This window comes from Culex quinquefasciatus, chromosome 3 (genome assembly GCF_015732765.1).
Source record: "Culex quinquefasciatus strain JHB chromosome 3, VPISU_Cqui_1.0_pri_paternal, whole genome shotgun sequence".
NCBI lineage: Eukaryota > Metazoa > Arthropoda > Insecta > Diptera > Culicidae > Culex > Culex quinquefasciatus.
The window spans coordinates 113,798,072-113,811,159 of NC_051863.1; the positions used below are offsets into that span (position 1 = coordinate 113,798,072).

General features: G+C 43.4%; 2 protein-coding genes and 1 pseudogene across 2 annotated transcripts; 1 reads left to right on the forward strand and 2 right to left on the reverse strand.

Moving 5' to 3' along the window:
- Window positions 1–626: 626 nt before the first annotated feature.
- LOC6041981 (opsin, ultraviolet-sensitive) lies at window positions 627–8,400 on the forward strand. The gene is made up of 4 exons (XM_001851105.2): window positions 627–1,028; window positions 1,085–1,294; window positions 1,359–1,495; window positions 7,665–8,400. Exons 1-4 carry the CDS (start codon window positions 784–786, stop codon window positions 8,210–8,212), a joined length of 1,140 nt encoding a protein of 379 aa, XP_001851157.1. The 5' UTR covers window positions 627–783; the 3' UTR covers window positions 8,213–8,400.
- On the reverse strand, window positions 4,592–6,293 carry LOC6041983 (E3 ubiquitin-protein ligase sina). Its single transcript, XM_001851104.2, has one exon. It carries the CDS (start codon window positions 5,841–5,843, stop codon window positions 4,989–4,991), a length of 855 nt encoding a protein of 284 aa, XP_001851156.1. The 5' UTR covers window positions 5,844–6,293; the 3' UTR covers window positions 4,592–4,988.
- Window positions 8,401–10,634: 2,234 nt separating the features above from the next.
- LOC119769204 lies at window positions 10,635–12,346 on the reverse strand (annotated as a pseudogene).
- Between the last annotated feature and the right edge of the window lie 742 nt (window positions 12,347–13,088).

Consider the following 13,088-nt stretch of genomic DNA (forward strand, 5'->3'; position numbering starts at 1 on the left):
TAAACATAGCATCAAGCGCCAGAATGATCCTAAAGTGCGAGTTCTACTCCCACCCGATTAAATTCGCTATTTTATGGTAAATTTTTATGTTTTTATTTCGAGAGGACCAACCAAGATGTGACCCATGAAACATCTGCGTTTAACCATTTTGAGCCCGATGCCAGTCTACTAATAAGGGACATTTTTAGATTTGGATCGACAAACTTCATACGTGGATTGAAAAATCACGATTCATTATTATTACCCATGAAAGACGATTCTACAGCGCACGTGGTCTAGGCAAAAGTGCTGGATGTTGCGGCGGATTGATCACTTTTAAGGATTCCGTTTCAATAAAACACTCCCCATCGCAATTGAAGTCGATTGCGATGTCCTACCTGGACATCGGCCATGGGGCAGCAATCACGACCTGTCCCAACATATGTTGCGTTGTTCAATAGATCGTCGCCGAGTGGAAAATCCACCTTAATTGAATTAAAATACACTCTCGAAACTCAATAAAAATCAGTTCTAAAAAGAACACACTAATCTGGCTATCAAAGCAGCTAATTGTATTTGGTTTAATTCTTCGAGCCATGCAAATCGGAAACAATTTGGAGCGCGGATATAAAAGTCCGTTGAACCTGGCACGATTTTGTCAGTAGGCACAGCCAAGTGTCTAGGACGGTGTCCCCCACAGATTCGGAACAAAAACGTGGAAGCTGGTTTTGTGTGATAGTGCAGTGCAGTGCAAAGTTCCTAGGATTTTAAGTTTCGTTAAGTTTAGCAAAAAAAAAAAAGAAAATGCCCTTCCTCGAGCATCTCAGCGACAACTACACGGCCGTGTTGCGGCCCGAGGCGCGACTATCGGCCGAAACTCGCTACCTGGGCTGGAACGTGGCCCCCGAAGATCTCCCACACATTCCGGAACATTGGCTCAAGTACCCGGAACCGGAAGCTTCGCTGCACTATCTGCTCGGTTTGCTGTACATTGCGTTCACAATTTTCGCCCTTGTCGGAAATGGACTCGTCATCTGGATATTCTCCTCGTAAGTGTGGCCGGTGCCGCGTCCGTTGGAATCAACTTTTAACCTCACAATTACAGCGCCAAATCGTTACGCACGCCGTCCAACGTGTTCATCGTTAACCTGGCGATCTGCGACTTCCTGATGATGGTCAAAACGCCCATTTTCATCTACAACTCGTTCACGAGGGGATTCACCACGGGATATCTGGGCTGCCAGATCTTTGCCTTTATCGGATCGCTGTCGGGAATCGGTGCCGGTGCTACCAATGCTTGCATTGCGTACGACAGGTGAGAAATTCGCAAGAAATGATTGATTTTGAAAAATTCACGCTCCTGGTCCTGGTCTCCTCAGGTATAATACGATTGCGCGGCCATTCGAGGGAAAGCTGACCCACACCAAGGCCATCTTCATCACGTGTCTGGTTTGGGCGTACACCATTCCGTGGGGCCTCCTGCCGTTGATGGAGATTTGGGGTCGTTTTGTACCGGGTAAGTAAGATACTTTGCTTGCAGAAATTGTTCAATGCTCACGCTTCTTTCGTCCCTTTCCTCGACTTCACAATCAGAATCGAGCGACAGAATATTTGAAAAACTATTACTTTCATCTTCCGTTTTGCCTTCCTCACCAAGGAAAGGCTATAAAATCACTCGAAAATTGAACTTCTTAAAAACACCTCCTAGATATACCTTCACGTATACATATCGACTCAGAATCATTATTTATATTGAGCGTGGACAAATCCCCATCAGTCAGTATTACATGAATATGAATCAAACATGGAACAAAACCTATATTTAAACCAGGGTTGCGAATGAGCGAGCGAGCCAGAAGCCGTGTTTGCTGATTCATGAGCATGCGGACTTAACAGGTAGCTCATCGCATGCTCTCGTGCTCAATGAGCACTCATCAGCAAAGTAGGTAGATTTTTAGCACAGAGTAATCCAGAGAGAACAGTCCGAACAGTTGTCAGCAAATTTTGTGGCTCCGTTACGAGTATACCCTTTGGGAAGGTAGCGGCTCTCGACGTTATGTTTTGAGCGTTACGGGTTGGATGAAGAAAATTATTCATCATAGTAAGCTTAGGATATTTAAGATTTGTTTGTTTTGACAAGTGCCAGCCATCAAGGTTTCGATTTTGTATTTCTCTCAGTTCAAGATCTGTAATTTAAAAGACCTTGGGGGAAAAAGACCTTGAGGAGCAGCAAAATCCAGTCTAAGCCTGCAATGTCCACCAGGACCACCCAAATACTTAGATTTGGCGGTGGGACAAAAGCATCCGTTGAGGTTTGCTTCCTTCCGGGTTTTTGTTTCGCTCTCAAATGGATAATGAATATGCTGCAGAGTCAAAATTGCTGCCCGTGGATTAGGCAAGATCTTTTGCCTAACCAAGGCAGTTTGCCTAACGTCCAGGTGATCCATAAGCGCTATCTTACGAAGTAAGTCCAACTATGGTTTTATTACTAGTTTGCGATTGTCCACGGTCCATACAAATAAATGTGTGGTGAGCTATTGTCAAGGAAAGAGAGGGTATTAAAAAATCGAAAAGTCTGTTTATCAAATCAGACTAGGATAAAGATTATAAATGAATATTAAACATATAATCAATAAGATTCCATATGCTAAACATATTTTTCTAGTGGTATGTTTCGTCGTTCCCTCAAAAACTGGCCAGAGAAATTGTTCTGACTAATCATTCGGTCACAAATGTTAAGGCCACGGAAACTGTCCCAAACAATTTTGCACAAATTTTCACTTTGAAGAAAGTTTAGTTTTCTGAAAATATCACTGGAATTCTGTTAGAATTGCAACTTGCAACTAATTACGCGAAGCCACATCTCCAGTGAAAACCTGGTCAGTTCGAGCCACAGCTGGTACAATTCTTTGGCGGGCATTGGCTCACCCGTTGAAAGGCGGTGGTTCCAAGTCCTTTTTCCAACTTTTCCAGCAAACTTCGGACGTACCGGATGTGGGGACAATATCCACGATAGCCATCAGTAAATTTCTTTTGTTGATTTAGAGCTTTTGGAAAATTTTGACAACTAAAGATTGCACCTGGTTGCTTCGATAAAAAAGTAACACTTAAACGTCAGTTCACTCTGAGGCTCACGACAATCAAAAGTGTTGCTAAAGGGGGGATGTACCACGATGTACCGCGTAACGCAACCATAAATTAAATGCCAGTGCTCCCTCTGGGTTACTCTGTGTTTTTAGTGTTGTTGATGAATCTCGCACAGGCCAATCGAATTGCCATTTTTGAGATAATTTCATCTAGAGAGCCTATCCAGGTTTTTAAGCGAAGATGGCGTTCGAATGGTGAACGCCCGAAATGTCAAATTCGTACAGTGGTACCAACATTGCGAACAAAGTGTGCATGACCGCCACATTATTTTTCTAATGTTGGTGCCACTGCGCGATTTTGACATTTCGAACGTTCACTATTCGAACGCCATCTTCGCTTAAAATCCTGGATATGGAGAGGCGAAATGTCACTCTCAGTGTTCCAATCGAACTGTCAAATCGGGGTTCCAATCGAGCAAAAAGATCATGCAAGAACAAGGTTGAAATCAATTTAAAATAATTTTGGCAAAAAACGTGACTTATAACAATTACAAGTATTGTAAAACTGTTGTTGATAATAATCAGTTAGTTTTTATTATGTTTGTGCTTGTTCGGTACAAGAAAAGAGCCAACACCAAAGAAAAACTACAAGTTTTTCAACCTTAAATTTGAATGACTTTGGGTGTTTGAAATTTCTCCTAGAACATTTCATTTCCCTATGTATAGGTCCCTAATTTCATCACGAAAAAGGGGCATGTACTCATCTAATGTTTTCAGCTTAGTATTTTTTTAAAGTTTGATAATTAAAAAGGCTTGTTCTGATTAAATTCTCGATCAATTAAAATTGGCTGATTCCTTGGCTGATTCTCTTTTTAGCTTATCTAAGCTTAACTCACTTTTAATTTCTCGATACTTTGAAGTAAGGTAGCATTTTTTTGTATTTTGAATTTTTGAATGTATTATTTTTTAAAATTAAAACTAAACTCTTAGTGAATGGAATTTATAGGAAAGGTATTCAAAAAGCCTTTCCAAAGAGTCCAAAAGAATGAAGATCTGCCAAATCTATCAAAAGTTATAGGCACTTAAATGTCCATTATACACTTTTTGAGGCCGGAAATATCTCAAATATTTTGATGAAAACTTTGTATGGATCTATTATCATTTTAAAAAATGAAGCTGACAACCCTGCCACAAAAAAATAGTAATAAAGCATAATTTTTTAAACATGTTACACAGACACAAAATTTAATTACCTATTTTTTGTTTATTTTACTTAAAAACAAACCTGAAAAATATTCACCAACAACGGATAAAAATTCACCATTCCTGATGTAATATCACACATTTTTCGTACACAGAATCTGTCATCATTTCCTGATAAATACTACCATAGCTTGTGTTGGGAGGGAACGAATACTTCAAGAAATCTGGTTTCTTTAAACAAAGACCCCAGAAATTAGTTGAAATTTGCGGGTTTTCTGCAAACGGGACAAATTGGTACTTGTAAAGCCAAACACGTTCAACACTTTTTTTTCTCAATAAAATTTGTTTATTGAATGAAATATTTTATACATCCTGATCACTACCGACTAAATGTTGTGTGTATGTGTGGGTGTGTTTTGAGGGAGGGGACGAAAACACCGCAAAATTGCATCTCCTACCAATTCATTCAGCTTCAATAATTAGTTGATTGTAGTTTATCATGTTTGTTTGTTTAATTATGGTTAAATGGGGAATAATCCAATCACGGAACAGCACAATCTTTTTCCTTTAAATTGATGCATTTCTTTATGTCGATGGTGTTTGCTAGTTTTGGGTGATGTACATGACGATAAATTAATTTAAAGTGTTTTTTTTTCTTGTTTTGTATTAAGATTATAGTAATGAAAATCAACGAAGATGGGGTCGGGATGTCCTCACTATTTAAACAACGGAGATAGTTACGTTGATTCCGAGGTTCCCGTTGTCGGCAAACAGCTGTGCGATTGAGGTATCGAACACGAGGCAGTCCGAGTTGAGGATGGCGCTGGCGACGCCCTCGTGGATGGACCGGGGCATCGCTTCCCAGGTGAGGCGACGCCGGTTCCCGTTGAGTTCGAGCCGGTAGGCAAAGTTTTCCGCCTCCTTGCGAGATCCGATCAGCTGGACGATGGCGTAGAACTGCTGGTGGCCGTCGTACTTTTCCTGCTTTTCCAGCACCAGCATAAAGTGGTGCCCGAAGCAGGACTGCATCATGACCCAATCGACGGCCCCCGGCAGGTTGATGTCGGTGGCGAGAAAGACAATGTCCTCGCCCTGGAGTGTAGTTATGCTCTTGTGGGACATCATCAGATGCGGCATAACGTAGTCAAGTGAGCCCTGCCACTTGCAGGAGGCACCCGGGCAGGGACAAAGATACGGCCGGAACTCGCAAGCCTCCTCGTGTTCGGCCTTTTCGGTGTACACCAGGGAAACGGTACAGCCGTGGTTCGAATGTTTACAGGGAAATTTCACGTTCGAGGCCACCTTCTCCATTGCCAGGTTTCGGATGTTGCCAAGCGAGCCGCGGCATGTGGGACAACAGGTCAGCTTCGAACGGCAACTGGTGCACACCAAGTGGCCACTCTGGCACTGCAGAATCGGCGGCAGCACGTAATCAAAACACACGGGACACTCGAACAGCGATGCCAGGTCTGCCGAAATTCCATTGTCCCCTGCGCCCACCGACGAGATGGAGGAATTTGACGACGACGAACCAGTGACCTCTCGCCGTTTCGGATTGTTGATTTTCCCGGACATGTTTTCCTCCTCCTGCTCCGCTGGCCGCGATCGAATGGCAGTGCGTGTCGTCGTCTCCCCGAAACCAACCAGACTCTCGTCGTCGCAGGAAAGTTCCGCCGTTGAAGTCGTCGTCGTAATCGAAATTGATTTTGATTAGAAAAGCTAATTACTTTTCAGCTGCTGGTGCTCCGCCACCACCCCCTTTTTTTGCTGGCTGTCACTTTTCTGCTCTGCAAGGCGAAATGGGTTCCTCCTTTTTGGTCACTGTGTCTGTCCCACTGCCTGCGGAACCTATCGCGTTTCCATCACTTCCGCCGGATGCAAAATCTGCTGCTGGTCTGGGATCACTCGCGAGAATAAAAAACGGGATTTTCACGCGAAATTCGCAGAATTTTCACACTCTCGCACGACGACGACGATCGAAAGTGATGTTTTTGATGCTTTTGTGTGTAATTGTTTTTTTTCTCCTCGCACTTTGAAGGATGGCTAACGCCTGCGCTAACGCTAACGTTCGCCATCTTCGCGAGCAGCGACCCGAGCAGAAAAAAGTTTCTCCGTTATGTCGACTCTGGGCTGCCAGCGGGAAGGACAGTGGGATCACAGAGTAAGAGTTACTCTGTGGTGGGATAATCGATACATGGACATGACATGATTTTTTTGCTGAAATTTGCCGTTAAATTTCAGTTGAATATTATGGTGAGTAAATTTCAGAACAGTAAAGTGCAGTAATCAGTAACAACAAGACATTTTGTAGGCATCTCTCCCCTGACTGACGGACGGGGCCGACAACGGCCCGAAATCCGTCCGACGGCTCGACAAAACGGCCCGAATTCCGACGGTTTGTCCGACGGAATTCGGACCCTTTTCGTGCGTATATGCAACACTTTGTCCGACGATCGTCGAAATCGACGTTTGAGAAAATCGACGTTGACGGGCCGATGTCGGGCCGTTTTCGGGCGACTTTGTTATTCAGATTGTCCTGCCATTGTTTGACGCTTATATTTCGGATTTTTGGGTTAATTACATGTAAATACAAGAGATTTCAATTGCAAACAAGCATACTTTTTATTTTTTCAGGATAAATACTGTTCTTAACAGTTTTGTTGTCGTCTTCGGCTTACTTTTGCTTGCCATGGTTGATACATAGTAGCAGGTACAGTTTGCCTTCGTCTAAAAGAAAGGATGTTTCATATGTTATCATAACGAACAAATGTAATCTGAACATATTTACCACTTCTTCCACCGCCTCGTCTCAGATGACCTGATGGTCATCGGCACAGACAGTTGTCCTCTTGATCGGAGATCCGAATCCACGTATCGTCGCGGTTCCTCCGGACCTCCGGACCGGTTCCTTCGGCGACGACAGCCTCTTTTAGCGCAATTGGCCGCGGCCGGTTCCCGTGCGGGGGAATTACTCGTTCGCACTGTAATCTTAGAATTAAATTGAAGGAAATCAATCTTATCGGAATGAAAACCAAAGTCAAAGTTGATCTGTCATAAATTTTATCACCGCCTGCTAAATTTCTATACGCCGATTAAACGCAGGACAAACGCTCGAAAATGGCAGGACAAGATCGATTTCGAGTAGATAACGCTTCGAATCGCACGACCGCGGGACTTCAGTCCAACAGGGTCGGAATCAATGTGTGAAACCAAAATTGGAGCCTAACATTTCAAAAGGGCACAAAACTTTTGTAAACAATAGTGTATCCCTTTCACTCGAATGACAGTTTGCATAAGGTGTGAGAGGGATACACTCTTGTTATCAAAGTTTTGTGCCCTAATTAAATGGAAAGCACGAATTGACCTAATATAAAAAAAAAACCCTTTTATTTCCAGAGGGTTACCTCACGTCCTGCACCTTCGACTACCTGACCAACACGTTCGACAACCGCATGTTTGTGGGCACCATCTTCACCTTTAGCTACGTCCTCCCGATGAGCCTCATCATCTACTATTACAGCCAAATCGTAAGCCACGTCGTAAACCACGAGAAGGCACTTCGCGAGCAGGCCAAAAAGATGAACGTTGATTCGCTGCGCTCGAACCAGAACCAGGCCAACTCGTCGGTCGAGGTGCGCATCGCAAAGGCAGCCATCACCGTCTGTTTCCTGTTTGTGGCTTCGTGGACCCCGTACGCCGTACTGGCGCTGATTGGCGCCTTCGGTGACAAGAGCTTGCTGACTCCGGGAGTGACCATGTTTCCGGCGTGTGCATGCAAGTTCGTTGCCTGTCTGGACCCGTACGTGTACGCCATCAGCCATCCCAGGTACAGGGTGGAGCTGCAGAAGCGACTACCGTGGTTGGCCATTACGGAAACGTTGCCGTCGGATACGGCATCTACCACGACGGAAGCTACCACGACGAACGCCACGGCATCGTCCTAAGTGTTGATCTGTAGCTTAATAAGTATTGATAAAGTAAACGGAATATAAATCTATCCAATGAAAACCATTGCTACGAAATACCGGACTCGATACAGGAAATCTCACCAATGTTTTTGTTTTAGTTTTTCACAAAAAATGTTGAACAACCGGAATTAATTGAATAATTATAAAGCAATTGATGAAGAAAATTATCATGTTTTGATTCATTATCACTGCCACAAAACATCAAGGTTTTTTTTAGGTCACGTAGAGTAGAGTAGAGTGGTTACGCTGTCCGCTTTGTAAGCGGATGTTTCTGGGTTCGATTCCCATCTGCTGCAACCTTCCATCGGATGAGGAAGTAAAATGTCGGTCCCGGCCTTGGTTGTTAGGCCGTTAAGTCAATCCACGTGTAGGAGTCGTATCCATGCCAGAAGTACAAACAACACACCAAACCAAGCCTACTCCGGTGGAATCGCTGGCGGCGGTTGGACTCGCAATCCAAAGGTCGTCAGTTCAAACACTGGGGTGGAAGGTTCCTTGGAGTAAAAGAGGTTTGGGTGTTCTCCCCATTCAAGCCTTCGGACTCCTAGGTTCGAGCAGCAACTTGCAATAGAGACCACAAAAGACCCGGGGGTCGTTAATGTGGATGGTTTGATTTTGAGAGTTCGATTAAGATTGACGTCTTTTTAAAAGTCCTTTTGCTCTTTTTCTACACACTGAAAAATGGAGCCTAACATTTCAAAAGGGCACAAAACTATTGTTAACAATAGTGCATCCCTTTCACTCAAATGATAGTTTGCATAAGGTGTGAGAGGGATACACATTTGTTTACAAAAGTTTTGTGCCCTAATGAAATGAAAAGCACGAAATGTTTTGTAGAATCAGCCTGTACGAGGTTTGAGTCAACAATTTTTTTGTTGAATATAATCAACAAAAACATTGCGTTGAAACAAACCTTAATTCAAGCAAAACATTGTAAAAGGTTCTAAGTCCATTTTCAAAACATTGAGAAAATTGAGGATGAAGTTTGGCGAACATATTTTAAATCCTAATTCAAGAGAATAAAGATTATATAAAACATTATTCACTAAAATGATGGAAAACTATCACGACTACAATGTCTTGTACTTAGAATTATCAAAAAATTTATTTTATTCGAGAAAATGGCTATAAAAGCAACATAGACCCTGACAAAAATATTTTGCACCGTGGAGAGAGAGTTGGCCCTTTGCATTTTTGGTCTTTTGAAAACAGTGGAAGTTTCACTTTCCATTTTGGCCCCTGGCCTAACACGATTTCAGATTGTTTTTGTTTATGCTTTGTTTTTTCAGCCCGTGGCAAAACAGGCCAAACCAAAACAAATTTCAGTCTCCTTTTTGGCCTTTTGCAGTAAACTTATTTTTTTAACGTTTTAAACAGTCTTTTGACTGATTTTTGTGTTGGATTTCACCTTAGATGGGTGAAATATTAGTGGTTCGCAACCGTCGGAACAACTGAAGGTAAGTCTTGTTGAATTTAATATCCTGCTGAATGCTGTTTTAACTTTGCTGAAAAATCGCGTTTCAGAAACAATCGAAATCTCGGTGGAGACCAAAACGACACTTGTAGCGAAGCAAAGGTCCATTTGGCTCAAGCTGGACGAACCAGTCAAGGTGAATTGTCCGACGAGTCCAGAAGAGGAAATAGAAAGTTTGGAATCAGCTCCGAACAACGTGCCGACAGATGTTTGTGCCGTTTCAAAAAATGGTCAGAGTGTTACACGAGCCCGACAAAGAGGATTGAGAAAACACACGAGTTGACCACTTCCCCGACTACAGTCGGTACTATCCGAGAAGGCCTCGCGGCAAACGTTGTATCTATTCTAGAGGATAACATGAAATAAATTGTGATCTTTTGAAACAACTAAATCATCAATTATCCGGATCGATGCTCAGGCAAACAAGTGTTGCCACTCGTGTAGTCGACCTTGCTTGTCAGGCCACTTCCGCAATCGTCATCAGCACTCGACATTTTGCCTGGTGGTTTTGGACATCATCGGCTGGGCTAAACTTTGCGGGGTTGGTTCACCTGATTTACATTGTTGCTGCCGGGTTAGCGGTAGACGTCCGCCGGTGAGTGCGGCCGCAGGTTTTCCTCCGTGAAATAGTTGAAGAAGCGGGGACATTATTGACCAGTGTACCTTCGGATCGGAAGTGCTCAATCAACGGGCGGATTGTAACCGAGATAGTTGAGACGGAACAGTACGGCACGAAATAGCATATCTGAGAATCGCACCTGAGCATTTAAGATGGTGATGGTTTGCCTAATAAATTAATTAACATTTTCATCAATATTTAGAATTTACCAGAAATACTGAAATAATTTTTATTTAGAGAAAATCTTTGTTAATTCATCATTTGGGAACGGGTGTTTGCAAGAAGCAGGAACCGGCCGTAGACTCAAGTGAACCAGAAGTGGATCTAGTTCCATTCTAAATGGATTTTGCTGAGTGCTTGAAATATTTAGACAAGCTCGTCGATTCGTGGGTGATGGTCACGTTTGAGTTGAAGTTTAGAGATGTCTTACGGAACAACGACGGGTAGCATTCGTCAGTTATGCGGCCGGATAGCAAGCAGGAATGTCTGCTTAAGGTTTTCGACCTGGACAGCCGTAAACCGGGACAGTAAATCGGAGATTCCTAGCTTTTTCTGAATAAAAAACAAACAGTTATTGTTATTGCTATATAAACAGCTTTATTTAGGACCGCATTTGATCAATAATCAACCTTCCTACTACCAACACTCTTCCAACGGATCTAGGTCTGCCTCGAAATGGTCATTAATTGGTCATTAGGGCGAACTTGCGCCACGAAAGGCGCTTGCGCAGTGCGTGGCACCGTTCGATTCACCCCTTGCGTACGATCTTACCGTAGCCGTAGACCTGGTTGTACTTGTGGGTATTTTTGAAGACGCAAATCAAATTCGTAGGTACAGCTTGAATCCCAATCGGACTTGTACTTGGCTCCCATGGCCAGCGCCTGATTCCGCAGGTTGGCCCGTTCCGGATTTTGAATCCCGCTAATCACGAGCACCACCTTTTCAAACAAATTGTTTAATGACTTGTACGTCACCGGCTTTCGCTTCCGCTCTTCATCTTCTTCCCGATCTTGATCCTTGTCCAACTTTGGCTTCTTGATGTCGGATGTTCTGTCCCGACGGGCAGAGTTCTTCTCCGACGTCCGGTTCGTCAAAGAAAATGTTCTTGAACTTGGTCGCCGACGTTGCTCGCGTTCCTCCATGGCGTCCTTTTCACGGTGCTTCCGGACACAATCTTCGGCCAGCTTGTGCTCCAGCTTTTCGTTTGGCTTGTCGTACAGCAGGGCGTCCTGGTTGCGGTTCCGAGGCTTCTTCCTTCTCGCCATTGTCGTCAAAGAGTCGTGGCTTCGGCTTTTACGTGATTTTGGTCATCATTTTGGCTGGTTGTGGAGAGGCCAACGTATTCCGGATGCCCGCCGGTGTCGACGCGTCCCGAATCGTGCCGCCATAGACGTCGCTGCCCTGACCGGAGTCGTTTTGGGTTAACTCGCGACGAGTTGCGAGTCCGCACCGGATCGCGACGCTTTCCAGCGCGCAAATAACCCCGCCGAGCTTCCCTCGACCGAACCGGGAAATTCCTCCCGGAGCTTAAACATCCCAAGTTGAAGCATCTTCGGAGGCTCCTTCTTCTGAACCTTCTCCTGAATCTGCTTCTGAAACGCGGCCGGAACCAGCGGTTTGTCCTTCTTCTTGCCCCCAACCAAGTGCAGCATCACAAAAGCAACCCCGTACTGAACCCGACTATTGAACGGCTGCGTACAAATAACCTTCACTAAATTGCACCAGTCCTTGGCCTCCGGCTTGACCAGTTCCTTCGCCGTGAAGTGTCGCACCCGGCAGCTGTTGGTCAAGTTGCGGCTCCCGATCAGACGGTGGCTACAGAAGCGTCCAGCATCATTTGAGCTGCTTCTGGAAATAAAACATAAAATATCGGTTAAGTTATCATTCCATTTTATGGTGATCGGTTTCTTTTGATTTTTGTAACAGACTAGACTGCTATCCGACAGAAACATACCTGTTGGTAATCTTACCTAGTAATAAATCAAAATTGCTAACTGGTTCGAAAAATTTTTGTACGTTTTACTTCAATTTTTTTTCTACAAAAAAGGCAGCGAGCTAACAACACGAGGCAAAAAACTTTTTTGACAGCAGCCGTTTCATTTTCCATATAGGTCCTCAGAACACAAAGCCCTAACTCAGTTGACCTAATGATGATGTTTATTTACGTTTTCGGCCTCTTGTGGTGGAAGACTAACACGGAGTAATAAACAACAACAAACCAACAACGAATTTGGCCCTTATCAAAAAATTTAATATCATGCCAATTTTGTGAAGTTTTGAGGGATGTTGTATTTTTTATGTGTAAAGTAAGTTATTCTTATGTATTTCATACAATAATCCGATTTGTTTACATTTTCGACTTAGGACCTTTTACAATGTTTTGCTTGAATTTTCTCAATTCCACAAAAATCTTTTGTTGTTTTGAAAAAGCTGCTTTGACGTTTCGGGTTGATTTAACAAAAATCATGATTTTCAAATCAACAAAACATTTTGTTGATTCAAATATGCTTTATTTTTCTGCGTGTACCTAATGCCTCTGAAAAAAAATCAAATCAAATCATTCGCTCTACACTGAAATAAAAATCGTGATTGTCGCTATTAGTTTCACATATAGATTTTTGCAGAATGCCTCTGTTCATAAACGGCGTGTGCCTTGCATATAAACTGTATGAGCACACTATACATACATGGATACGAACTTGAAGAAAGCTTACGCATATACCTAAAATGTATGCACGACACATGAACGGTATCGAGAA

Bases quoted from the DNA above. Each gene is read 5' to 3' on its own strand.
- LOC6041981 (XM_001851105.2), top strand. From the start codon at position 784: ATGCCCTTCCTCGAGCATCTCAGCGACAACTACACGGCCGTGTTGCGG. The intron at 1,029-1,084 runs GTAAGTGTGGCC...TCACAATTACAG, and splicing joins GTCATCTGGATATTCTCCTC to CGCCAAATCGTTACGCACGC. The intron at 1,496-7,664 runs GTAAGTAAGATA...TTTTATTTCCAG, and splicing joins TTGGGGTCGTTTTGTACCGG to AGGGTTACCTCACGTCCTGC.
- LOC6041983 (XM_001851104.2), bottom strand. From the start codon at position 5,843: ATGTCCGGGAAAATCAACAATCCGAAACGGCGAGAGGTCACTGGTTCG.